The sequence below is a fragment of the Sus scrofa genome, chromosome 17 (assembly GCF_054392235.1).
Source record: "Sus scrofa isolate SSC_HxYL_T2T_F1_AM1 chromosome 17, Sscrofa_HxYL_maternal_Yorkshire_Landrace_v2.0, whole genome shotgun sequence".
In the NCBI taxonomy this organism is placed as follows: domain Eukaryota; kingdom Metazoa; phylum Chordata; class Mammalia; order Artiodactyla; family Suidae; genus Sus; species Sus scrofa.
The window spans coordinates 18,875,310-18,901,718 of record NC_139399.1 but is presented as its reverse complement, the minus strand read 5'-3'; the positions used below and the strand labels follow the sequence as shown (position 1 = coordinate 18,901,718).

General features: G+C 42.4%; 1 protein-coding gene across 6 annotated transcripts in view; it reads right to left on the bottom strand.

The window, feature by feature from the left end:
• The window catches only part of HOOK3 (hook microtubule tethering protein 3), a 93,872-nt gene that overhangs the window by 41,353 nt on the left and 26,110 nt on the right, over positions 1-26,409 (bottom strand). For all 6 annotated transcript variants that reach the window (XR_014832735.1, XR_014832736.1, XR_014832739.1 and 3 more), the window contains exons 3-9: positions 26,115-26,187; positions 22,106-22,156; positions 20,241-20,373; positions 15,431-15,498; positions 6,734-6,796; positions 4,574-4,657; positions 88-251 (exon numbers count right to left, since the gene is read on the bottom strand). Coding sequence is in view for 1 of the 6 variants with exons in the window: in XM_021077847.2 (XP_020933506.1) it covers positions 88-251; positions 4,574-4,657; positions 6,734-6,796; positions 15,431-15,498; positions 20,241-20,373; positions 22,106-22,156; positions 26,115-26,187 (636 nt within the window). In the remaining 5 variants the exon portion in view is untranslated. The remainder of the gene's footprint in view (positions 1-87; positions 252-4,573; positions 4,658-6,733; positions 6,797-15,430; positions 15,499-20,240; positions 20,374-22,105; positions 22,157-26,114; positions 26,188-26,409) is intronic.

Here is a 26,409-nt window from a genome sequence, read left to right as displayed (position 1 = left end):
TGTACAGTGGGAAAATTAAAAATAAATACATAAGTAAAAGGCATGATCAAACTTTAAAAAATGAGACCTGAGTGAGTGGGCCTTTACCTGAATGTCTCTTCCTGGAGCTGTTCTAACTGAGTCTGGAGTTGCAGGTGCCTTCTTCCTGCTGGGCTGTTAGGATCTTCTATGGAATCGGACTGATTAAGTCTTTCCATTAACACCTGATTCTCAGCCAACAGACTACTCTTCTCCTCCTGCAACGCTGCGACCTGTTGGGACACAGGAAGACAGTGGTTACTGTCTCCAGTTACACTGGAGCCAGCATAATCACGTGTGACTTACCATTACGAATTAAAGCTTATTTTTAAAGCAGTACAGTCGACCTCCACCTATAACATTTACATCATTTTGGAATATTGCACAGGCAGAACAGCATGTACAAGGGAGCAAGAACTCGTTCTTTGTTTGTTTGTTTGTCTTTTTGCCTTTTCTAGGGCTGCTCCCACAGCATATGGAGGTTCCCAGGCCAGGGGTCGAATTGGAGCTGTAGCCGCCAGTCTACACCAGAGCCACAGCAACGTGGGATCTGAGTCGCATCTGCAACCTACACCATAGCTCACGGCAATGCCGGTTCCTTAACCCACCAAGCAAGGCCAGGGACCGAACCTGCAACCCCATGGTTCCTAGTCGCGTTACCACTGCACCATGACGGAAACTCCAAGAACTCATTCTTTAGTTTATATTTGAAGACAGCTGCTATCTATATATCTTCACTGGTTGAACTAAGCACACAAAGAGATATTCATGATCAGTTATTCAAGAAACACAAATTGAAACCACAATGTTATACCAACACACTCCTGCAGGAATGCCAAAAATTAAACTGACTGACTGTAACAAAAGTTAGTGAAGATGAAGATAAACAGGAGCCTCTCATGTCTGGTGAGCATGTGGAATGTTCTAAATGCTGTGAAAAACTGGTTTGTGTTTTCAAAAAAATTAAACATGCAACCACCGCATGACCCGGCCATCTTCCTCTTAGGAATTTACTTACCAAAGAGAAATAACAAGCATATGTCCACAAAGAGACTTAGAAAAAAATGTTTATAGCAGCTTCATTTGTAACACGGAAAAAATAAATGTTTATCAACAGGTGAATGAATAAATAAATTACAGCATACCTATACAACAGAATGCTATTTGACAACAAAAAATAATTAACTTCTTTTATGGCTGCGTCCACAGCATACACAAGTTCCCGGGCCAGGTATTGGACCCTCACCATAGCAGAAATCTGAGATAAAGCAGTGACAACACTGGATCCTTAACCTGCTGAGCCACCGTGGAACTCCAAGAATGAACTACTGATACTGACAACACGAATGAATCTCAAATGGAAGAAGCCAGGCAAAAAGAGTACACTGCGTACGACTCCTTTTGTAGGTGATTCTGGAAGATACAAATTAAGCTACAGTGATAGAAAGCAGAGCCAGCGACTGGAGAAGGATCACAGAGTCATCAGGAGGCTTGTTATACTAATGGTGGTCATGGGTTCATACGTTTATCATGTCAACACGCATCGAAATTGTGCACTTTATTTTTTTATTCATTTTTTGCTTTTTAGGGCTGTATCTGTGGCATATGGAAGTTTTCAGGCTAGGGGCTGAGTCAGAACTATAGCTGCCAGCCTATACCATAGCCACAGCAACTTGAGATCTGAGCCATGTCTGTGACCTACACTGCAGCTCTTGGCACGGCTGGATCCTTAACCCACTGAGTGAGGCCAGGGATTGAACATACATCCTCATGGATACTAGCTGGGTTCATAACTCACTGAGCCACAGTGGGAACTCCTGGCCTGCACCATTTCTAATTCTGCCCCCTCCTGAGCACTCGGGCTATCTCTCACAATTGTTCCCATTGGGCCACTGCCTGCCATCCTCAGGATCAGCTAACCTCTGCCCCCTCTCCTGGCCACTGTGCTTCCCCTCAAGGCCTCTTCATCCCCCAGCACTGGAGCCCCCTTGGCTCTTCTCTTCTAAATACAGTGATGGCTTCAGTTTGTAGGCTTAAACAGCATTTCCTCACTGACAGCTCGCACATTTCCATTTCCAGCCTGGACGCCTCAACTGGGTATCACATCCACTTGGATGTCTAACAGGCATCTGGAATCTACTCTGGGTGGGACTCTCACTGCCCTACCCCGGCCTCCCAGTCATGCCCATCTCAGCGATGCTGTGTCCTACCACACCTTAGTCACCATCCTTTATGTCTCATCTTCACACGCATGTCCACTCTTTCAGCAAATATCACTGGCTCTGCCTTTAAACAGATCTTGGCTACTTCTCACCACTCCTCAATTATGTTTAAGCCAACACAAATTTTTTTTTTTTTGGCCACACCCTGGCATGCAGAAGTTCTGAAGCCAGGGACGGAACCTGAGCCACAGCAGTGACACAGTTGCGCCCTCGTGGAGAGGCCCTGACATTGACCCTCACCCTCACGGCCCCGACCCATCCTGCTTCTCCACCTTCCTCACCTGTTCCTTTACTTCCGCAACAATTCTTCTCTACAGGACGGGTCTCAGCGCTAAAAACCAGTGACAGTTACATTCCTACATCAGAGACCACACTGGCGTGCCTGAGAGTTACGGTGATACCCCCGTTTGCTCCAAACCTCTCTGCAGCCCCGCCATCCTCTCTGCTGTCTGCACCTGGGACAGGTGACTCTTCTGCAAGGAATCAAACAGTGAACAGCTTAACTGCTCAGGGCCATGGTCTCTGCAGCAAGTTCTCAGTTCTGTCACTGCAGCAGGAAAGCACCTCAGATGACAACCCAGGAATGGGCGTGCCTGTGTGATCACGACTTTACTTATGAGACAGATGGCCAGCTGGAGCCTGCCAACCCCTGTGTATGATTTTAATTCTTCTTTTTTTTTTTGGCCACGTCCACAGCATGTGGAAGTTTCTGAACTAAGGACTGAACCCGAGCCACAGTTGCAGCTTGCACTACACCTATAGCAATACCAGATGCTTAACCTGCTGTGTCATAAGGGAACTTCTAATTTCAATTTTATATTATAAAAGGAATATTATATTATAAAAGGAATATATCCTGCTTATAAAAACACTCAATCCTTATTTATTCATTAGTGTAACTATAGCATTTGCATATAGTTGAATTTTAAAATTTGAATAGCAATGAACAGCATTTACTAGGTAATTATTATTTACTATATTATCCAACAAGGGTGCTCTGATTATACTTCTTCCCGCATCCAAAGCAATGACCAACTTTTATGCCTTTCAAAGTAAAATGCTTCTAGTGTAAAATACCACAAACCCTGTTACCCAGCTATAACAAGAATCAAAATATGGCCAGTTATGCCTCATCTGTGCCTCCACCCTCTCCTCCCACATCCCTTATAGATGCAATGTCTTCACCAATTTCACTGAGGGTGTCAAATAGTTAAAGAGAAAACTTTCTCCTACTACCCCACATTTCTCCACCTCCTCTAGGACCGGTTTCCTGTTTATCTTGATCCTTCTCTCTTTTCAGAAGATTTTTTTGGCCACGCCCCCAGCATGTGGAAGTTCCCAAGCCAAGGACTGAACATACATCACAGCAGTGACTTGAGCCGCTATGGTGACAATACCAGATCTTGACCTGCTGAGCCACCAGGGAACTCCTCGATCCTGCTCTTTTGTTATGCAGATTTCCCTCCCAGGTAACAACTGGTCAACAACAAAGGTAACTGGAAGCTTTGCCTTTGTGGGCTTCACTTCTGGGCTCATCTACAAGAAGCTGGTTTTCTGTAGGTCAGAGAACCCAGAAATGTCGAAATGGAAAGAGCATGACCCTGCAATACCCATATTCAGTCTAATCTCCTCTGCTTCCGTTTAACTTCTTTAGAAAAGAAAACCTCAGGATGGCAAGCCTGCTACAGGTGACAGGTGCAGTGGTGATGGGGTGGGGGTGGGGGTGAGCTCTCCTTTGTGGTACCTCCTCCACAGCCTCACTGTACCTCTATCGTGTGGGCTCTCTGGGGTTTGGCCCCCGGCAAGTCCCTCCCCGTTCTGGCTGTTCTTGGCCACTGCATTCTCTATTTCTTTTAGCCCATTCAGCACTTTTCCCCAACTTCCTTTTGGCCTTCAGAGGTTGGTAATGAGTGGTGGTGTGCTCCTGCTGGCTACATATAACCAATCTGCTTGTTAAATATTCAGTGTTAAACCTTTAATCACCTGGAATTGGTCACTGTGGGAGGGGTTATATTGTGGAAATTGACCAACACTACAAATCAGGGCTTTTACCCATCCTCCCCTTCCTGAGAGCTACTCTCCCTCTTCTTTCTCTTCTCTGCTTGTGGGATTAATCCCATTTTAATTCATTCATTATGAATTTAATGGGGTTGAAAGAGGGAAGGAAAACTCCAATCTTTGCTCTCAGCCTGCATGCTTTTTTCAGGACCTATTTTCCTTTTCCTCTCTGCTCAGGGCTGTGTCACAGTGAAACCATACCGCAGTAGGACCCAGGGCACGTGGTGGTGCCCAGCGCAGGTTTCAAACAGGTGGTGCGGGGACAGACCTCTTACCTGCAGATCCAACTCATGGCACCTTTGAGCGATTTCTTCCTTGGCTGACAAAGCTTCATTTAGTTCCTCTGACGTTTTCTTCAGCTGGGTAGAGACAAAGCGCTATAGTCAGCCTTTCTTTCTTTCTTTTTTTTGTCTTTTCTAGGGCCATACCCATAGCATACGGTGATTCCCAGGCTAGGGGTCTAATCGGAGCTGTAGCCGCCGGTCTTCACCAGAGCCACAGCAACGCAGGATCTGAGCCTCGTCTGTGACCTACACCACAGCTCAAAGCAATGCCGGATCCTTACCACGGAGCGAGGCCAGGGATCGAACCCTCAACCTAATGGTTCCTAGTCAGATTCATTAACCACTGAGCCATGACGGGAACTCCTACAGTCAGCCTTTCAATATGAAGGGGCAACAACTAATAACTGCACATGTGCAAGAAAAATTAAAAATTAAAAATGAGCTATAGCTGCCAGCCTACACCACAACCACAGCAACTTGAGATTCGAGCCGTGTCTGTCACCTACACTGCAGCTCATGGCAACGCTGGATCCTTAACCCACTGAGTGAGGCCAGGGATTGAACCCTCATCCTCATGGATACTAACTAGTCGGGTTCGGAACTCACTGAGCCACAGTGGGAACTCCTGGCCTGCCATTTCTAATTCTCCCCATTCCTGAGCACCTCCCTTCTTTTCCTGTGGGGCAGGAAGAAATCAAAGAACCCTTCTGTACAAGTCAAAAGAAGGCACTTCTAATTTTGATACATTTTGAATATTTAGCCTTCTCTCTCTCTCTCTTTTTTTTTTTGCTTCTTAGGGCCTCACCCAAGGCACATGGAAGTTCCCAGGCTAGGGGTTGAATCAGAGCTGCAGCTGCTGGCTTACACCACAGTCACAGCAACACCGGATCCAAGCTGCATGTGACCTACACCACAGTTCACAGCAATGCTGGATCCTTAACCCACTGAGCGAGGCCAGGGATCAAAATCGCATCATCATAGATATTAGTCAGGTTCTTAACTCACTGAGCCACAATGAGAACTCCCAATCCTTATCTTTTCTGTACTCTGAATTTTCTTTTCTCCTATCAAGTTTTTTTTTTTAACATTATCTTCTACTTTCTGGGCTACTTGCTTCTTGGTAATGTTGATTCTGTAATAATTGACAGATTTTCCCTAGGTAAAATATGTATGTGTTAGAGGAACAGGGGTTCAACTGTTAAAATATAAAGCAGTGCATTTCAACACAAGTGTTTAGTCATACCAAACCTTTGTGTTAATTTTGTATATTAGTTTTAAAACGAAAGGTTTTGATTATTCTGATTCTCAACACATACCAAACATTCCCGTGTCCTATTATTATACAAGTTAGTAGTGTAAGAATAAATTAATTGAAATTAAAATTAATTTTAAAGAAGAAAAATGGATTAAAATAAAATTAGATATAAATACAATAAAATTAATATAGATACAAACAAAAATGCATTGGAGGTAGCAAGTTTAAAATCAAACACCAAAAAGAGAAAGACAATTTGGGTTAAAATTACAGCATGTCCAAAGATTTTCCTGCAAAACTTTGAAAAACCATGGGGAAGAAATGAGAGAAGACAAAGAACACAAAAATTTCTACTCATGCTTTGGAACAGATGTCCCAGAATAAGGAACATAGCAACTGACAATGTAACAGTATTTTATTAAAGAGCAATAATTAAAGTTACAAATTAATTTAAAACCATAAGAATACACTGCAGAGTTCCTTAGAAGATATAGCAGTTCCTTTGGGTGTTTAAATATCTCCTAAAAGATTGTTGGTAAAATATCTTTTGTATTACAAATAAATCATAAGATTAAATGCATGCCATTTTCCAGGGCTGCATCTACTGTGTTAAATGTGGCAGACAGAGAGCTATCACTAATGGAAACACAAATTACACTAAGTTAAAGAAGTTCATTTAAAGTGGGTTATACAATAATGTTAATTAAAATTACAGATTAAATTACAAAGTGTAATATCCACTAGTAAAGTAGCTCAGATTCTTGAATTTTTAGGTAAAAAATAAAGAATTATACCAATATATTTCGAGCAATTTCAATGGCGACAGTCTTTTCATCAATAGCTACAGTTTACCCTTCAGTTTCTGCATGGATTAGAAACAATGCAAGATTTGGTACCTGGCGATCAAGGTCAACGTAGGCATCATTTCCAGCAGAGACAGGAGACTCTTTACTCATCAGCTGAAATGAAAGTTTAGATGATTACAACCATGAGACCAAAAAAGACATTCCATATATACACTTACGCAGCAAACATGAATACCCAGCTGCCATGGAATTACAAAAATTACAATGAAAACACTAATGTAAAGGGAACATTTTCTTATACACTGAAGCCTTCAGTCTGGGGCTTTGTTTCACTGCAGGGTGAGCCTTCACTGAAAATCTCAGTTGAGATTCTGGTGTGTATTTTTACCACAGGGCTAGTCATGAGAGTCAAGGATTACTTATTCTTACCACTGAAAAGACAAGTCTTTAAGTTAAAATGTGGCTAAATATTTCAAAACAGTAAGTTTTCAGTTAAAAAAAAAAAAAAAAAAAAAGCAACAGTAAGTAACTATTTGTTTCTGAAGACTAAATGTGGGCCACATCAGTACCAGCCAAAATTCAGCGCTAATGTTCAATGATGACTCACACACACACACACACACACACACACACACACACACACACACACACACACACACACACCAAGGTCTCGGCCTCTCACCCTTGTGTAGCAAAGAGAAGATCCAAAGGGTGTGTGAGGGTTTGGGAGGAGGGAAGAAAATTCTGACTGTGACAAATGTCAGGGGCAGATTCAAATGTCCCAGTTGTCTACTGCCCCCTTATGTTCTGTCTGAAGGACAAAGGAGAGGGACAGTTAGAAACGTGGGGACATACCGTTGAGAGTCTTGTCATTTCAGCCTGCAGCCCCTTCTCTAAAGAACTGAGATGTTATGCTCAGCTGTACCTTTCTCCCTGCTACAGGGGTTCTCAACAGGAGGTCCCCAAGCCAACAACTTCAGCACTGCCCAGGAACTTGTCAGAAATGCAAATGTATGGGCCCCGCCCAGATTTACTGAATGAGAGACGCTGGGGTGAGGGCCTGGGGTGAGGGCCCAGTTTGCGCACTGAAATCTGAGCACCGCAGAACTCAGGACACTTCTGTCGTGAGAAGAGTGAAAGTCCCTGAGCATAACTTGGGTGGGGGGGGGGGGGCCTCAGAAAGAAAAAAAAAAAAAAAAATACAGCTTCAATTTTTTAGGTAAGAATATGAATTAAAAGATGTTTTAAAGATTTTTCTCCTAATTGAAAAAATAACACTCAATGTAGAGAAGATAAAATAATCCATTATTCTACAATCTAGGAATAATCACCTCTATAATTCTGAAATATTTAAGAAGGTCCCTGTGCCATGGACAAGGGACAAGCTCAAGTAAGAAAGACACATACAGGGAGCTCCCATTGTGGTGCAGTGGAAACGTATCCGACTAGTATCCACGATGGTGCTGGTTTGATCCCTGGCCTGGCTCAGTGGGTTGAGGATCTGGTGTTGCCGTGAGCCGTGGTGTAGGTCACAGATGTGGCTTGGATCCTGCGTGGCTGGCAGCTGAAGCTCCAATTTGACCCCTAACCCAGGAATTTCCATATGCTGCAGGTGTGGCTCTAAAAAGCAAAAAAAAAAAAAAAAAAAGAAAGAAAGAAAGAAAGATATACAGTACCATGTGAAAAGGGGTGTGACAAACACTTAGAAAGGAAGTGTCTGATTCAGAGACTGGAGTTGTGGGGGAGTGGAGGAGTTTTCTCCCAGTCTTTTTCCTGTCCCCACTGTTACATGTTAGTTCTCACACAGTAACCTCTGTGAATAAAACCCTGGCCCCCAGCCCTGAACAGCCTTCTCTCGGCCAACCATGGTGGGCCAGAGCCTCCAGGCCCTGTGCCTCCTGCTTTCTCCCTGGTTTCTACTCATTTTCTTCTCCACTTTGCTTTGTCTGCCTAAAGTGTACTCCTCTTTCTCCTGCCAACATCATCACCTTCTTTTTGAAAATCTCCTGCTCTGTACTTTAGCTTACATGGTTCATCATAATCAGTTACCTTCTCTTTCTTGCCTAGGCTTCATGGTCTATTGTTCGATGACTTTTGTCAATATAATCAGTTTTCTTATCTTAATAATACCTTCTCCCAGGCAAAATCTCAATCCATAACCAATCCAACTACCTCTCTTCTGGCCGTAAACCTTGACTTCTAAGTACTCAATGGGTAAGAATATTTTGAAACCATAAAGCACAATTTCATGTTCATGTAAAATATGCAGTATCCAATCTCAGTGGAGCCTTTCAAGTTGTCCCCAAAGTACAGCTACACCTCCCTAATCAGCAGTCTCATTTCCTTTAGAGATTATTCCAAACCTTTCCTATCTCTCAAACCTCACCAACTCCTCACTACCCTTCATCAGAAAACTGTGCCACCAGATAAGAAATTCCCCCACTGCCTGTATGTTAATCTACAAGATTGGCTGCATTTGTGCCATCCTTCCTTCTTCAGTTTTATTTTAATACAAGTGTGATTCTTCCCGTCCCCTCCACTTACACTCTCAACTGTTCTCTTAGACTGTGTACCATTATCACAGAACTTGTACTATCATGGTCCTCTCTCCATACCTCAACCTCTTTCTTACTCCTTCTTGAGGCGCTTTCCAGCTAACATTTAAAGAATTAAAAGACTAAAAATCTACGTGACTACCATTCACATGTCTCCAAAGAAGAGAACTCAAAAATGGCCAATAAACACATGAAAAGACAATCAGCATCATCTGTCCTCAGACATATAAATAAGCCACAATGAGAAAACACTTCACATCCCCTAGGATGGCTCTTGTGAAGAAGATGAACAGTAACAAGGGCTGACAAGGACGTGGAGAAGTTAGAATCCTCAGTGCATTGCTGGTGGGAATGTAAAATGGTGCAGCAGCTGTGGAAAACATGCCGGCACTGCCTCAAAAAGTTAAACGCAGGATTACCACAGGACCCAGTAATTCAATTTCTGAGTATATACCCCCAAATTAAAAAAATACCCCAGAATTAAAAACAAGAGTTCAAAAAAAAAAGAAAAATTCCTATACACTCACATTCACAGAGTACTATTCATGATATCCAAAGGGTGAAAACAACTCAAATGTCCATCAACTGATGAAAAGATAAACACAATGTGGTGCCCCCACACCATGCAACCTTGAGGAGTTCCCGTTGTGGCGCAGTGGTTAACGGATCCGACTAGGAACCATGAGGTTGTGGGTTCGATCCCTGCCCTTGCTCAGTGGGTTAAGGATCTGGCGTTGCCGTGAGCTGTGGTGTAGACTGCAGACGTGGCTCGGATCCTGCGTTGCTGTGGCTCTGGTGTAGGCTGGCAGCTACAGCTCCGATTCGACCCCTAGCCTGGGAACCTCCGTATGCCGCTGGAGTGGCCCAAGAAATGGCAAAAAGACAAAAAAAACAAAAACAAACAAACAAAAAAAAACCTTGAGAATGACAAATTTTGTTATGTGTATTTCACCCCATCAGAGAAATAAGTTAGTAGCACGTGAATAAAGACACACAGACTATCATCTCACAAAGCCTCCTTCAATTCCGGCTGGATTGGTCACCAAGCCTCTTGACTGAAGCTCTGACAATGCTCAAATCTGTCTGCCTCCTCCCCACCCCTGCCCCCCTCCAACCCCTGACTGCCGAGGCCTGGCTCAAGATACCACCATTCCTCATTGGATCATTATGATGGTCTCAACTGCTCTCCCTTTTGCTAGCCTTCTCTTCCTTCACTCCAATCTCATTGCATGGATTTTCTCAAATACAGATGTAAATGCATTGTCTTCTTAAAAACCCATTCGCTGCTTTCCAAAATTCTAACTCTTTAAACAGAAGAGCTCAGCATCCTACTGATCTCAGGGCTCTTGTCCCACTGAGCACCTCCCCTCACTCCTCTGCCAAGGCTCTCAGCACCCCCTTGCCGCTCCTGCCCCCTGGGCTGCTGGACAGTGTGTACCTCAGCCTCACCTCATCTGTCCTCCAGTGCTCAGCTACATGCCTTGTTCTCTGAGAAGCCTCCTGAAGGCCACCAAAAGGAGTCAGATACACCTTGAGGTACTCCTATCATTTCCCCAAGGTGGTACTTCTCATTTTGAATGCTTTTGATGTATCTAATTGCTCGTTTGGCTGTTATTTCCTATAGACTTAAGACTTTGTGAGACAAGAGACCGTGTCTATCTCATCCACAGTTGTGCCCTGAGGGCCTATTACCATTCTTGCTGCATTCCAGGTGCTCAGTAAGTATTTGCTAAATGACTAAAATGAAGATGCACATAACAGACATATCATCTGGAAATCTAATTGTATGTACTTTTTTTTCCCCCCTTTTCCTTTTTAGATCCCCACCCTCGGCATATGGAAGGTCCCAGATTAGGGGTCAAATCAGTGCTGTAGCTGCCAGCCTTCGCCACAGCCACAGCAACATCGGCTCCGAGACGCATGTGACCTACACTCATGGCAATTCTGGATCCTTAACCCACTGAATGAGGCCAGGGATCAAACTCGTACCCTCATGGATACTAGTCAGATTTGTTTCCTCTGAGCCATGATGGGAATTCCCAAAAGATACCTTGTTTTGGTTACAAATTTTTATCAGCTATATCATATTCCATGGGATAAAGTACTATAATTTTTTTTTTTTCTTTTTCTTTATCTGTGGCATATGGAGGTTCCCAGGCCAGGGGTCTAATCGGAGCTGCAGCTGCCGGCCTAAGCGACAGCCACAGCAACATTACATCTGAGCCATATCTGCAACCTACACCACAGCTCACGGCAATGCCAGATCTTTAACCCACTGAGCGAGGTCAGGGATCAAACCTACAACCTCATAGTTCCTAGTTGGATTTGTTTCCACTGTGCCACGATGGGAACTCCTGAGTACTATAATTTAAACACCTGCTTACCAATGGATATCCATGTTCTTACATTTCTATTATTTTAAGATGGTCACTATAAAAGAGTTGTAAACACTGTTGTGCACAATCCTGGTCTGAATTTCTAAATAATTCCTCAGGATAAATTCGTAAGAGTGAGAATCACCCAGTCACAGATTTTAATCTTTAAAAATCCTGATTAAAGATACAATAACTTGTTATTATAGAAAAACAGGAAAATACAGAAAAGGCTAGAAAACATCCAACTGTTTTGGAAAGTTTATTTCTTTTCACTCAGCTTAATTTTTAACAAGAATGGGATTATACTGTTCATGTGCTCTGTATCCTACCTTTTTAACCTAATATTCTTTCCAAAAAACATGCTTTAATGCCCACATAGTATGTCAATATATTAGTGCACCATAATTTGTCCATTCTCCTACTGATGGGCAGTTAGGTTCTTTCTGAGGTTTCAGCACCAGAAAATAAGGCTGAGATAATCTTGCAGTGACGCAGCACAGCATTATGGAGGGGGCTCTGATTTGACCCAGATTCTAACTCTGCTGCTACTTCCCATGTGAACCTGAGCAGGTTATTCACACTGTCTAGGCCTCAGGTTCCTCTTTTCTAAAATGGGGACAATAACAGTACATACTTCAAAGGATTGTAGTTGACTTTTTTTTCACTGTTAAAATTGTGGTAAAACACACTTACTTTATGTGTACATTTCAGAAGCACAAATTACAGCGGTATTGAATTTTAAATGAGTTAGTAGATGCAATGTGCTTAGTACCAGCACTATCTGGTACATAATAGGTGCTAGATGAGTGTTACTATTATTATTATCATCATCACTATTGTATCTTTTTTTTCTTTTCTTTTTTGGCTGCCCTGCAGCATATGGAGTTCCTGGGCCAGGGATCAGATCCGAGCCTGCAAATCGAGACCTCAGCTGTGGCAACGCCAGGTCCTTAAACTACTGTGCTGGGCTGGGGATCGAACCTGCATCCCAGTGCTCCCAAGACGCCATGGATCCCATTTCGCTACTATTCTTTGTATTTCAGATTTCCTCAGGGTAAATTCTTAAAAGTGGAATTACAGGACCAATTAGAGTAAGGCAGAACTGTTAGCAGCCCCCTTGTTATTTTGCTCATTTTTGCTTAGTAACAGAATCCTCAAATTCTGGCTCAGCCCATGACTACCTGGAGTGACGACCACATTTCCCAGGTTACCCATGAGGCCATGTACGCAACAGCAGGATAACAAGACGGAGAATTCCTGGAAGTTAACGAAGAGGAAATGCTGGCTGGAGCATGAATGTGAGGGCTGGACGCCCAGAGCCACAGCTGACCATAGGTGGGAATCCCGCGTTAAGGAGGGCGGACAACAAGATGCAAGAAAACTGGGTCCCTGGTGACCACAGAGCCAACCCACGGCCACTTAAGAGTAAGTAAATTTGCATCGTGCTTGGGTGATTGTCTTTTTGTTATTTTAACACTCAAGACCTTGTGTCTTCCGTGACAAAAAAGAGTTTACCTTCCTGCCATCAGTGTTGACTGCCAAACTGATCATCTATTAAAAGCTTTGTTTTCTTGAAAGGTCCCGCATAATCAAGACTCTGGCTGACCTCTGTCCCCAGTTACTGGGAGGCAGCGTCCAGATCTCTGAAATGTCCCTGACGAGTGTCTTTGTCATCCATGGCGGGCCCCTAGCAGTCTAAGCTGGAAGGTAAATGGTTGGGGGCCGGTGATGCCAGAAATCCCGATCATGTATTAGAGGGTTGGGGCTTTGAGCCACTTGATATCAACCTCTGGCAGGAGGGAGTGGGGCTGGATTTGGTTTAACCTAAGGATCCAATCAATCACACCTTTATAATGACACCCAATAAAGCTCAAGTGAGCTTCCCTGGATGGCAGCACTCTGCATGCTGTCACATGCGCGCTAGGAGGGGACAGCAGAGACGTCTGGTTCGGGACCCTCCCAGACCTCCACTGGGGGTGGGGGCTGGTTCTGACTTGTATCCTTCTGCTATAATAAAACCGCCATTGTTACTCAGTTCTGTGAGTCATTCCAGCAAATCATCAAATCTGAGGATGTCATGGGAACCTCTGGATTTATAGTCAGTTGGTCAGATTTAAAAGAAAACACTATCTTGAACAGCATTTAGCATTTTTCCTATTTGTCTGCTGCACTTTTTTTTTTCTGTTGGTTACATACTTATATTTTATGCTGTTTCTAGTTCCCTTAAAGGTTTCTTTCCTTGCTTTTATGACTAAAATTTTCTCACATCCTAAGATCAACTATTTATTAATCTATATTTTCTTTTTTTAAAAAAAATTTTTGCTTTTTAAGCACATGGAAGTCCCCAGGCGAGGGGTTGTATTGGAGCTGCAGCTGCCAGCCTATACCACAGCCACAGCAACTAGAGATCCAAGCCACTTCTGCGACCTATACAGCAACTCACAGCAATTCCAGATCCTTAACCCACTGAGCGAGGCCAGGGATGGAACCCGAATCCTCATGGATACTAGTCAGGTTTGTTATCGCCGAGCCGCAGCGGTAACTCCGGCATTTAATTTCACTGTTACAGTTCAATGTTTGACATTTGATGGCGCTCAGGACATGCTACCCCTGCATACGATGCCTTGGCGCGTCTAGTATCTCAAGCTGAAGGAATCTGAGAAAGAGCAGGTGCAGGAAAGATTTTCTGGCCTTCCTCTAATGTAGGTCCAGAGACCATCCCTCGTGTGAGAGATGCCCGCCCTTACTCAGACAGAAGGAGTATCTTTATCTCCAGAGTCAGAGGATGAGAAAGCAATCTGCACAAATAGGACTTGCTGCTCCCCTTTCCTGGCTCTATCACATTTTCCCAGGAGACTTTCTATTCCCCACCTCATCTTCAATGGAAACACTCAGGTTTAAACACTTCTTTGGGCTTCTTTATAAAGGCTCCTGTGTTGTGTAAAACTTATATTAAATACATTTGTATGCCTCTCTCTCTGTTTGGCATGTGGACGTTCCTGGTCAGGGATAGAATCGGTGCCACAGCAACAACCTGAGCTGCTGCAGTGACAACACTGGATCCTTAACCTGCTGTGCCACAAGACAATTCCTATATGCTTTTCTCTTGTTAATCTGTTTTTGTTTGTTTAACAGAGGCCACAGCCAACAACTTGGTTTTTTTTTGTTTTTGTTTTTGTTTTGTTTGCTTTTTAGGGCCACACCCATGGCATAAGGAGGCTTCCAGGCTAGGGGTCAAATGGGAGCTACAGCTGGCGGCCTACACCACAGCCACAGCAACGTGGGATTTGAGCCATGTCTGCAACCTACACCGCAGCTCACAGCAGCCCCAGATTCTTAACCCACTGAGTGAGGTCAGGGATTGAACCCGCAACCTCATCGTTCCTAGTCAGATTTGTTTCCGATGCGTCATGATGGGAACTCCTCCAGCTAACAACTTGGAAGTGTAGACGAAAAAAAATTTTCCCTCCTATAGATTCCAATAAATACTCATCGAGAAATTGCTTTAGGTATGGCTGGAGCTGAAGACCCGTTTTCTTCCAAATAGGGCACCAGTACTTAAGTGTGAGGTAGACTGTGATTTAAGATAGATATTACAATGGCTTTAGGAATTAGTCTACTAGTTCTAATTCATTAGGGCATTTAAAAAATTGAGGAATAGTTACTGAATATCTATACCTGCAAGATAAATGTTTAACATCTACATAAAAATGAGATAAGCTATATCCTAAGTGTAAAGACCAAATTCTCAAAAAACAAGTAGGAGAATCTCTTCTTAAAATTTCTGCTTCAATTACTTAAACTCGTGTCTGCTCCTTTAATTGCTCGTAAGGAGTAAGCACAAAGGTCCAACGTACCTCCTGAATGGCTGTCATGACAACATGCTGAACAGACTCCTCCATCATCATAATGGCTTGGATGTACTCTGAAAACAAGAACAACCTGGAATGTCACTGTTCAAGTCAAAGGCAATCAATGGAGTAAAGGCTAGCACCTCGGGTATCTCGGAAGTCATCTCCTGTGCTTTGAGTCTTCCTTGGAAATCCCTGCATGTGGTTAAATCTGTGCCATAGGTAAGGCAAAGGCTGATAATCACAGTACTTATTTTTCTTTAAGATAATTGCTTCCCCGCCTCCTCCGACCCCCCTGCTATAAAGTTGAGGCTATAGCTAAAGGTTGCAGGAATGGAGGATCTCGGGAACATAAAGCAATGGAACAGTAAAACCTAAAGCCAAGAAGGGAAAGGGCCCTGTTATTACTATTCCTAAGATCTAAAAATCTGTGACATTATTCTGTGCTATATGTTAAACATTTTTGATGTTTTTCTTTCCTTTGTTCTTCCTTCCATTTTTATTGAAGTATAGTTGATTTACAATGCTGTGTTAGTTTCAGGTGTACAGCATAGTGATTCAGAATATATATATACACATATACGTGTATGTATACATGTGTATATATATACATACATGTGTGTGTGTGTGTATATATATATATATATATTTTTTTTCTTTTTCAGATTCTTTCCCCTTATAGGTTATTATAAGATACTGAATGTGGTTCCCTATGCTATAGAGTAGGTTCTTGTTGGTTATTTTATATATAGAAGTGTGTTTATCTATGTTTTATTCTTATGTGACATCAAAACACTGAATTGTGTATAACTCCTATATTAATATTTTCTGTCATTAAAAAAAAAGTGAAACTGAGAGCTGCTTAGGACAAAAAATTTGAGATGAATTTAGGATAGAGATTGATATCACAGTTAAATACTGTATAAGCCTGGGCTTTAAAGTAATGACCCACATCTCTAATAAGCTAAAGCATCAATCTCATCAACCTTACCCTCACCACTGCCGAAAAAGAGAAGGATTCCTTGGTCATTAATAGCGACAAAGTTGAAAAAAATTTTTTCTTGCCTTCTAAAAAAGCCCTGGAAGTAGTTTTCATTGTTTTCAAATTCAACAATGGATGACAGCATCCAGGCATAAAAACATCAGTAAGCCAGCTGGATTTCAACCAATTTGGTAAGTGTATTTTAATAAGAAACATTTAAAAGAGTAAAATCATTAGGAAATTTTAGCTTCAACCAGCCTCTCCCCACTATGCACCCCCAAAACCGCTGAAAAATTGTCTAAACACGCTAATATTATATGGAGTCTTACTGTGAAATTGTTACAGGGAACTTCTGTAAAGAGACTCATGTGTTTGGAATGTCAAGCTGTAATCCTTTGTTTGGTAGGTAACTTTAAAAAAAAAAAAAGAAGTAATTTTTTTTTTTTTTTTTTTTGTCTTTTTGCTATTTCTTGGGCCGCTCCTGCGGCATATGGAGGTTCCCAGGCTAGGGGTCTAATCGGAGCTGTAGCCACTGACCTACGCCAGGGCCACAGCAACGCGGGATCCGAGCCGCGTCTGCAACCTACATCACAGCTCACGGCAACGCCGGATCCCTAACCCACTGAGCAAGGCCAGGGATCGAACCCGCAACCTCATGGTTCCTAGTCGGATTCGTTAACCACTGCGCCACGACAGGAACTCCTTTTTTTTTTTTTTTTTTTTTTTTTTGTCCAAAAGAAATAATTTTGACAGCAGTATTAAATTATGACTTTCTGGTTGTTAATGCCAAAGATTTTAGTTAATCAAAAACAGGTTTTTAAAGAAGTATTGCCCTAAGGATACTTGTACCCAATCAAATGTGTGGCGATACATGCAAAATATACAACATACTTTCATTGCAGGCACTGTTCTTAGGCCAAAAGTAGGAATAGAGCAAAATCGTTATCTAGTTAAAAAAAAAAAAAAAAAATCCCTTGAGTCTGAGCTCAGCTTTCTGTTGGTTTTGTTGTGTTAGTGAGGAGCATCCTAAGAGCACTGGGCTACAAGGAACCAAGCGCAGAATCCCCAGGTTGCAGAGGAGCTGGCCCAGCAGGGCTCAGAATGGAAGACTGTGAACATGGCAGAGGCGGCAGCGGGTTGATCGTGGGAGGGAGACTGAGGACAGCCTGGTGGACGTGGAGGCGGTGACTGGAACCGGGAGGCGGAGGTTAGTCAGGTGTGAGAGGGGAAGCGTTAGTTAAGAAGCGGTGTTGCCACGTCAAGGCCCTTCCCCGCGAACACCGTAAAATGCCAGATGATAAAATGATGATGAGAGCCACATTAATGCACAATTTTTGAAAAGTGAAAAAAAAAAAAAGTTAAAAGTCCAAAATCCAAGTATGTATGATTACAGGGTGCAGATCCAGGAGGCAGTGCTGGAGAATGAGGTGGGCTAGGTCAGGGAGTTTATCCTGAGAACTGAGCTTCTAGGTCCAAACTGCAGCAGTTTAACACAAATAGTATTAGGTTACAATGCAGAAGAGGCACAATGTTTGTCCTCATCTGGCCGCCCCCAAGCAAGAAATCCTGGGCAAGTCAAATGAGACTTAAGTCTCAGTTTTCCAATCTGTAAAGAGGGGTTTGTTTTGTTATCAGGCAGAAGGGAGACAGTAAATATTATTACTAGTGTGTTTTTACTACTAATCTTTGTCTTTTCAGATTCCCCACTGTTTATTTGCCCCAATTTGAGAAGTCAGCCAAGAGAAATGGAGGCCCTTCCAGCGTTCCGAGTAATTACTCCTCAGTTCCGAGGAACTAAAAACATCCTCTCAAGAGAAAGCCCTGGTCTGTGCAGTGCTTTTTGGATCACAAAGCAAATGCACACGCATGTCCCACTGACTCCTCGGGCGATCACTCTGCCAATGAGGGGACGGGCTGGGCACCTCAGTCAGCGTCAGGTGCAAGCGCACAGCTACCTTGGTCCGCTTATGCCACGTGTCCTAAGTGCGTGGTGACTGGCAACGCCGAGCAACTCAGAAATTCATGCCATTTGGTTCTTAGCTCTCCACACCCCCAGAGCAGAGAATGCCCTCTGGACAAGTAAGATGTTAAAAAATCTTGTTCAAAGGTTTCATCATTTATATACTTTTCAGGAAAAAACTCACCATAGGTGTTATACACAGGTGCTCAGTCTGTGTGAGAAGCTCAACAAATATTATGACTACTTCCCCCCAGGACTATGGACATGGGTAACATCCTTGTCTTCTCCTACTCACACCCTGTAATAAATAATTCGCCAACTCTTAATAGCTATACATGTCAAGAGCTGATAAATCTCCTGACAGAATAAATACATATGAAATCCTTATCTGAATTAGATGAACTACATTAAATAATTTTTCATTTGCCTTTTAAAATCAAAGCATCTACTTAGAGATTCAATGTGGCTTGAACCTTCTTACTGAAACCAATCTTTCTAATCTTTGACAAAAAAATTTAAGACATTTCAGCAATATTAAAAATGCAAATGTCTTATTTCTTTTTTTTTTTTTTTTTTTCGCCCCACCCACAGCATGCAGAAGTTCTAGGGCCAGGGATTGAGCCTGTGCCACAGCAATGACCTGAGCCACAGCAGTGATGCTGGATCCTTAACCTGCTGAGCCATCAGGGAACTCCCATTTTAATCCCTGAGTTCAACTCAATGAACAAACTAAAATTTACTATAGACCACGGAATGCCAAAATCTAAAAGGAATGTGGCTAGAGAGAAATAAATACAGTGTAAAGAGAAATTCCTGAATCAGAGACCAATAAAACTAGTCACAGCTTCAAGAAAACAAGGTTGACTACTACTAAACTTATCACCAGGACAAAAAGGTAAAGACAACGAGCTAATAAAAATCTGTTTTGCATAACCATGGCTGGAGTAGGAAGAACAAGAAAAATACCTGTGGGCTTAAAAAAAAAATCTCTCTTCTTCAAAGGCCACGTCAATCGCAGTAGAGTGGGTGCCACCATCATTTAGGACAGTCCCACCTACCTTCCTTCTGCTTCCGGGTCCTGATCCCTCCTCACTACTCTCCAATTAGAGTTGTGGGTTTTTATAACCTCAGAGGGAGCCTAAGTCTTTCTAATACTCAGTTTCTACTAATCAGATCACTCGCTCCATCCCCCCTGCAACGTGTGCCTGGACACCTTCCCCAGACCAAGCCTGCACTGTCCCCCATCACACTCCACTTTCACCACACCAGCCACTTCTCAGACCAGTTAGGAGAGGCATTACTTACTGCCCCCGACCCCTATCCCCACTACAAGGTTCCATGGGGGCAGGTGCTGCATCTGTCTTGTCTGGCACTGTATTCCAAGCCCCAGCATAATGCATGAATTCAGCTAAGTGTTTATGAAATCAGCCCTTCAAACTTGCAATCTAAAATATCTAATTTGAAGTTCCCACAGCTGAACTGATTGGTATTATCAATTAATTATGATTAATTATTAATGAATTTGGCTGGACCTTGTCACTGCTTTGGCTCAGGTCTGATCCCTGGCCTGGGAACTTGTATATGCCATGGGTGCAGCTAAAAAAAAAAAAAAAAAAAGCAACAAAAACCAAAAAAACTACACAAAGAATTATGTAGCATTGCAGAAAAAGGGTCATCATAATCACATTTATTCAAACTTATAAAACTCTTTTTAAGCTTAACAGATTACTAGTAAAATTGTAGAAAGTGGCATTCCGTGAGGGTGGCCTTAAGAAGACAGTGTGGTTTGCACGTATGATTTATATGTACAATACACAGCATGTATTACTTTTCTTCATTATTCTACAGGCACACACTAACTTCCAGTGAATTACCTTGCTTCTGTTCACAGTTCACTGCACAGCCCAAGATGAGTTGCAGCATCCTTCCCAGCTCCGCGGCATCAGAATGTTCTCCAATGAGGTTCACATCAGGAAGGGTAAAGTCATTAATCTGCTGCCCTAAAATCTGGACAGAGATAAAGAGGTGAGAATTGCATTTACAGATGCAGGACCAAATAAAATATCTGAAAGAGGTTAGTCTGTCCACACTGGAAGCTCACTGCTGAGGCCACAGCTGCTTGGTCAATCTTACTCCCAATTTCCATGTATACCTCCCACCATGTGCCCTGTATCTTTCTTGAGCTACAGCAACTTATTAGTCCCTGGTATATGGCACGTCCCCTGAGCTACGACCCCTCCACCTCCCCCAGAAAGACTACATGTGAGCTTGCTGGAGAAGTAGAGCCTGGGGGCTTCTGAAATGGGGCGGTGGTGGGGGGCGGGTGAGGAGGTAGAAAGCACAAAAAGTAAATGAGGTTCACGCCCACAGCAGCAGGATTCCCCTGGCCGCCTTCACTCCCTGGGACTCCAAAGTGCTGATAACAAGACGCCTATATCAGGAAAGGAAATGGAGGATTCCTTTATGGGGAAACTGGATCCAAATGAAATGACAGATGCAGACAAACGGGTAAGTTTCTGTGATAATCCTACAGTGAAAAAAAAGATCCTAAAAGCACAAAAGCAGGATGAATGTGGCTGCAGTGTTAGAGGTGAGTGGAGCTATGAAAGAGGCGGTCAGAGGGGTCATGAAGCATCTGGTAGCTCCTGGTAGGAAGCATGGATGTCATTCTCAATGCAAGAGGAAACTACAGAGGATGACTTTGAGGACGACTGTGACATAATCGAATTTTCATTTTTAGGAGTTCTGCTGTGGCACAACAGGATTAGTGGTGTCTTAGGACACAGGTTTGATCCTGGCCTGGCACAGCAGGTTAAGGATCTGGCATTGCCGAAGCTGTGGTGTAGGTTGAAACCTCGGCTTGGATCTGATCCCTGGCCTGGGAATGCCATATGCTGTGGGGCAGCCAAAAAAAAGGGAAAAAAAATTTTTTTTCATTCTTAGAAATCATCCTGGCTTGGGAGTGGAGAGTAGACTGCAGAGTGAAGTCAGGGCCACCAGTTAGATGACACTAGACATCTGAACAAAGGCTAATGACAGCCTGGTACAGGGCGGAGAAGGAGGAACTGGTATTATGGAGATTTAAGTAACAGGTCCTGCTGATGCATCAAAAGAAGGAGGGCTTACAGGATGATCTGTAGGTTTAGACTCAGACAGTAGAGTGGATGGTAGTGTTACTGAGATGAAGAAGACAGATAAGTTAAGTATAGAGATAGGTTTGAACACAGGTGAGCTTGTGGGGAGCAAACAGTGAGGAGATAATATAGGTTTTCCAGACTGTGTTGTGTCCATTTGACATCTGTGATCATGGAGTTTAAAGTACAACTACTTTCACTGCCTGTTTCTGCACAGCACTGTCTTGACTGTTCTGATGCAGACCCAGAGGATAAACTGAGTTGCTCTAAGGATGGAGGTTTGCCAAGGAATAAAACGGAAGTAGCAGGGATGTGGATGGTAAACCACCTTCATGGAAGGTAAGAGAGGGAAGGAGAGAGTTAATGGACAGTAGAGAGGGAAGTTTACGATCAGCAAACCATCCGTTATAGTACAGTGGAAAAGTTTACCTAGTAACCACCTAATAGCTGCTCTTTCAAACATCCTAGAAATTACACAATGCAAGATAAAACTGATTATTAATTTTGAGCTAATTTTTCCTTTACTTGAAACTACTGTACAATATTGTAAAATTAAATTATCCTATAGCAATACTTCCAAGCAGAATGAAAAAAAAAGTTCTTACCTCATGATTGTAATCCAGGATTCCCTTCAAAATTTTCTTTAAATTGCTTATCTGTTTAAAGAGAGAGAAAATGACTGGATAAAAGGCACAGATGAAAATACAGTTTAACCTAAAAAAATTTCTGAACCAACTCATCATTCTTGTTAATCATAAAGTAAACATAAAAAATAAAATTCAACAGTACTTTTGAATTTATCATTATAAACAGGATAATCAATGGCTCAATTTATTTGATCTAAGAGATTTATACAGCAAATGAGGTTTCTAGTTATGTTAAATTTTCAGTGTTATGACCACATTGACAAAATTGGAAGGTAATTGAATAAGATTTAATGGGAAGATTAAATTATATAGATTTTCTGCAGAGAAAGAAAAAAAAATGTGTCATCCTTACTGAAGACTTGAGTTCAATACTGTTTTTCCTAGAAAAGTAGAGTTGTGTCATACACAGAAGTGGAGTTTTAAAGTTAGAGCATGAAGTAAAAATGAGAGTCAAAATTACCCTTTGGGAATCTCTTAAAGCAACCTAGGAAGCAGGTGGCCACCTCGGAAGTAATGTCTCCCAATTCCTCCCCTGCCAGAGAAGAGTGGGTTTCTTCAGCTGAGCACCAAGAAAAGACTTAGGAGCCATAAACGTAGAAAAAAAAAAAAAAAAAAAAAAAACTACTCTTTTTTTTTTTTTTTGGTCTTTTTAAGAGCTGCACCATGGTATACAAAAGTTCCCAAGGCTAGGGGTCAATTCGGAGCTGCAGCTGCCGGCCTACACCACAGCCACAGCAACATAGGATCCAAGCTGTATCTGCAACCTACATTGCTGCTCATGGCAATGCCAGATCCTTAACCCACTGAGCCGCGTCTGCAACCTACACCACAGCTCACGGCAACGCCGGATCGTTAACCCACTGAGCAAGGGCAGGGACCGAACCCGCAACCTCATGGTTCCTAGTCGGATTCGTTAACCACTGCGCCACGACGGGAACTCCTACAACTCTGTCTTTAAATGTTGGTATAACACTCAGCACTGCAAGATTCCTGTGCTGTAAGGAGCATCCCAGGAACAAGGAGAGGAGGGACCAACACTCATTCAACTCCATGTCACCAGGTGACATCACAGGTGCAATCACCTGCACTATTTACTGTGAACTTATTCTTTTCGCTCTTTTTTGGTGTGTGACTCAGGTCATCTGGCTCCATTTGCGTTAAGTTAGACAGATATGACTCTGCTAATCATCCACCTGGCTGTCCCCAGCAAGTGCTCACAGTGGAAGACACCCTATGACTGAAGACAGCAGGGCCTGTGGCTATCAAATAAGAGGTTGATCTCAGCAGTGGCACCCAGTGCCTAATCAAAGACATATTTTTTAAGGGAGAAAATAAATAGAAAACTTTGTATTAAAAAAAGGAGTTCCCATCGTGGCTCAGTGGTTAATGAATCCAACTAGGAACCACGAGGTTGCGGGTTCGATCCCTGGCCTTGCTCAGTGGGTTAAGGATCCAGCGTTGCCATGAGCTGTGGTGTAGGTTGCAGACACGGCTTGGATCCCGAGTTGCTGTGGCTCTGGCGTAGGCTGGTCGCTATAGCTCCAATTAGACCCCTAGCCTTGGAACCTCCATATGCCGTGGGAGCGGCCCAAGAAACGGCAAAAAGACAAAAAATAAAATAAAGTAAAATGAAATAAATAAAACTAACATGTTTGTATGTCAAAGAGAATCTGGAGACATAAAAAGTATATAAAATACTTTATTACTTTGACTCTAGGGTGTTCAGTTTTTCATATTTTAACATTTTAAACTAGAAAGTCTTAAAAAAAATAAATGTGTCCATTTAAAATGGTAGTTTATTTTCCACTAGAAAAAGTTACAAATCTTATTAATCAATGGTATCTTAAAAGTGAAGAAATATAACGAAGGATAAAACAAAGAGAATAGGAATACAAATCAGAGCTGCTACTTTCAGCTCTGAATATTAAGAATATTAATTATTGGAAGTTTCCGGTGTAGCTCAGCAGTAAAGAACCCAACTAGTATCCATGAGGACTCGGGTTTGATCCCTGGCCTTGCTCAGTGGGTTAAGGATCCAGCGCTGCCGTGAGCTGTGATGTAGGTTGCAGATGCGGCTCAGATCTAGCATTGCTGTGGCTGTGGTGTAGGCCAGCAGCTACAGCTCCAATTCAACCTCTAGTCTGGGAACTTCCACATGCTGCAGGTGTGACCCTAAAAAGCAAAGCAAAGCAAATTAATTATGAAGGATATTAAGAATGTGCCATACTTGGGACACACTGAAGATTGTGTGTTTGTGTGTGGATCTGTGCAGAGAGGGTGGGATACATAATTCCTCCTGGGTGAAGCAGCAGCAAACATAAATGGATTAGGAGCATTACTTTAAACATGTAATAACATTAAAAAGCAATCAGTTTAATTGCCTATTTTTGAAAGGATATTTAGAAATTAAAACAGTGCCACTGAACAGTGTTGATTCACTGTAGCTTAGCAAAAGGGAGGAATTAGATTTTGGCAGGCCCAATATCTAGGCAATGGATAAATATTTACCTTGAATACATGTTTTATGGGGAAACATAAAGATAAACCAAGCTTAGCTCATCAGAAGTCCGGGGATTTCACACACTTGTTTACTTGCATCTCTGAGTTTCTACCAATCTTTATCAGAAAGAAATGATTCCAGAATTTTTCAAACTGTCAGTCATGACCATTACTGGGTCATAAAAATCAACTTACTGTAACAAAATTATAGAGAACAAGTCAGTGGTGGCCAGGGGTTCAGGTGAGCTGTGAGGATGTGGAGTGAAGGCAGCACCAGGACACCCTACAGAGACAGAGCCGTCTTTACCCTCACTGTGGTGGCCGCTACACGAATCTACACACTGACGGAATCACAGCACTGTGCACACAAACACGGGAGTGTGAGTAAACATGGTGACTCTGAATACACCATGTGCTGTGCCCAGGTTGGCTCCATAGGTTTGATACGGTATTAGTTATGTAAGATGTTGGCACTGGGGAACCTGGGGGAAAGGTACGTGGAACTTTCCCAATGCCCTGTGAATTTATCTATAATCATTTCAGAATATAAAGTTAGAAAACTGGAGTTCCCGTTGTAGCTCAGTGGGTTAAGAACCCAACATAGTTTCCGTGAGGGTGTGGGTTCAATTCCTGGCCTCACTCAGGGGCTTAAGAATCTGGTGTTGCCACAAGCTGTGGCACAGGCTGCAGATGTGGTTCGAATCTGGGGTTGCTGTGGCTGTGGTGCAAGCAAGCAACTGTAGCTCTGATTCAACCCCTAGCTTGGGAACTTCCATATGCTACAGGTGCAGCTGTAAAAAGAAAAAAAAAAAAATTATAGATGGGTTGTGACTTATATTTCTAAAAGTAAAATAAAATACAATACAGAGTTAAAAACTTACTCAACTGTATAGGCACATACATCTAGGTAGAGAGAAGGCTGCAGTGTAAACTATATTTCTTACTGTGGGTTTGGGTCAAAGACGCTTGAGAAATACTAAAACTTAAGGCTACCAGGAAGGAAATAAAAACAAGTCATTCTCTGTGTGTTCTGGACATGGTTAATAATGATCAATATTTCCTCATTATTAATAAACACTAGCAACTTAACAGTACTGTCCTAAGTACATCACATGTGTTAACTCATTTATTTCCATGTGGTAGATCCTGCTACAACCCCCATTTTACAAAATGGGGAAACTCAGGCAACAAAAAGAAGGTCAAAGACATTCCCACGGATGGTGAATGACTGACCTGGGACATGGACACAGGAGCTTGCTCGGGGCTCTGAGCCCTTAGTCAGTGAGCTTCACTAACTTAGCCTGATCTCGGTGAGCAACTCCAGGTCACCTCCAATCTTTAATTTTAGATTATTTTGCTAAAGCCTATCTAAGTTTCTAAAGCTCACTAGACAGATCAGAGCAAAAGTCAACAAGGATTATACACACCCAAGTAAAAGATGAATTAACAGGTAGGAAAAAAAAAATACCTTTAGCCTCCAATTATCTCCTACTTCAGTTTTGATTCTGTTTAGCCAATTTTCATCAAAGTATGCAGGATCTCTGCAAATAAGAAAAAGCTAGCATATTAAGATCATGTAACTTTCGAGCTAAAACACACACACACACAGATTTGAAACCCATTCTGTATCATTCCTTAACTGCAACATAAAAATATTTGATACATATTGGCCACAAAATAACTCAATATAAGGAGACTGAATGCAATAACAGTAAATTTCTCTAAAAGCAACTGTTACCAGCTCATTAAAAAATATAATTTTA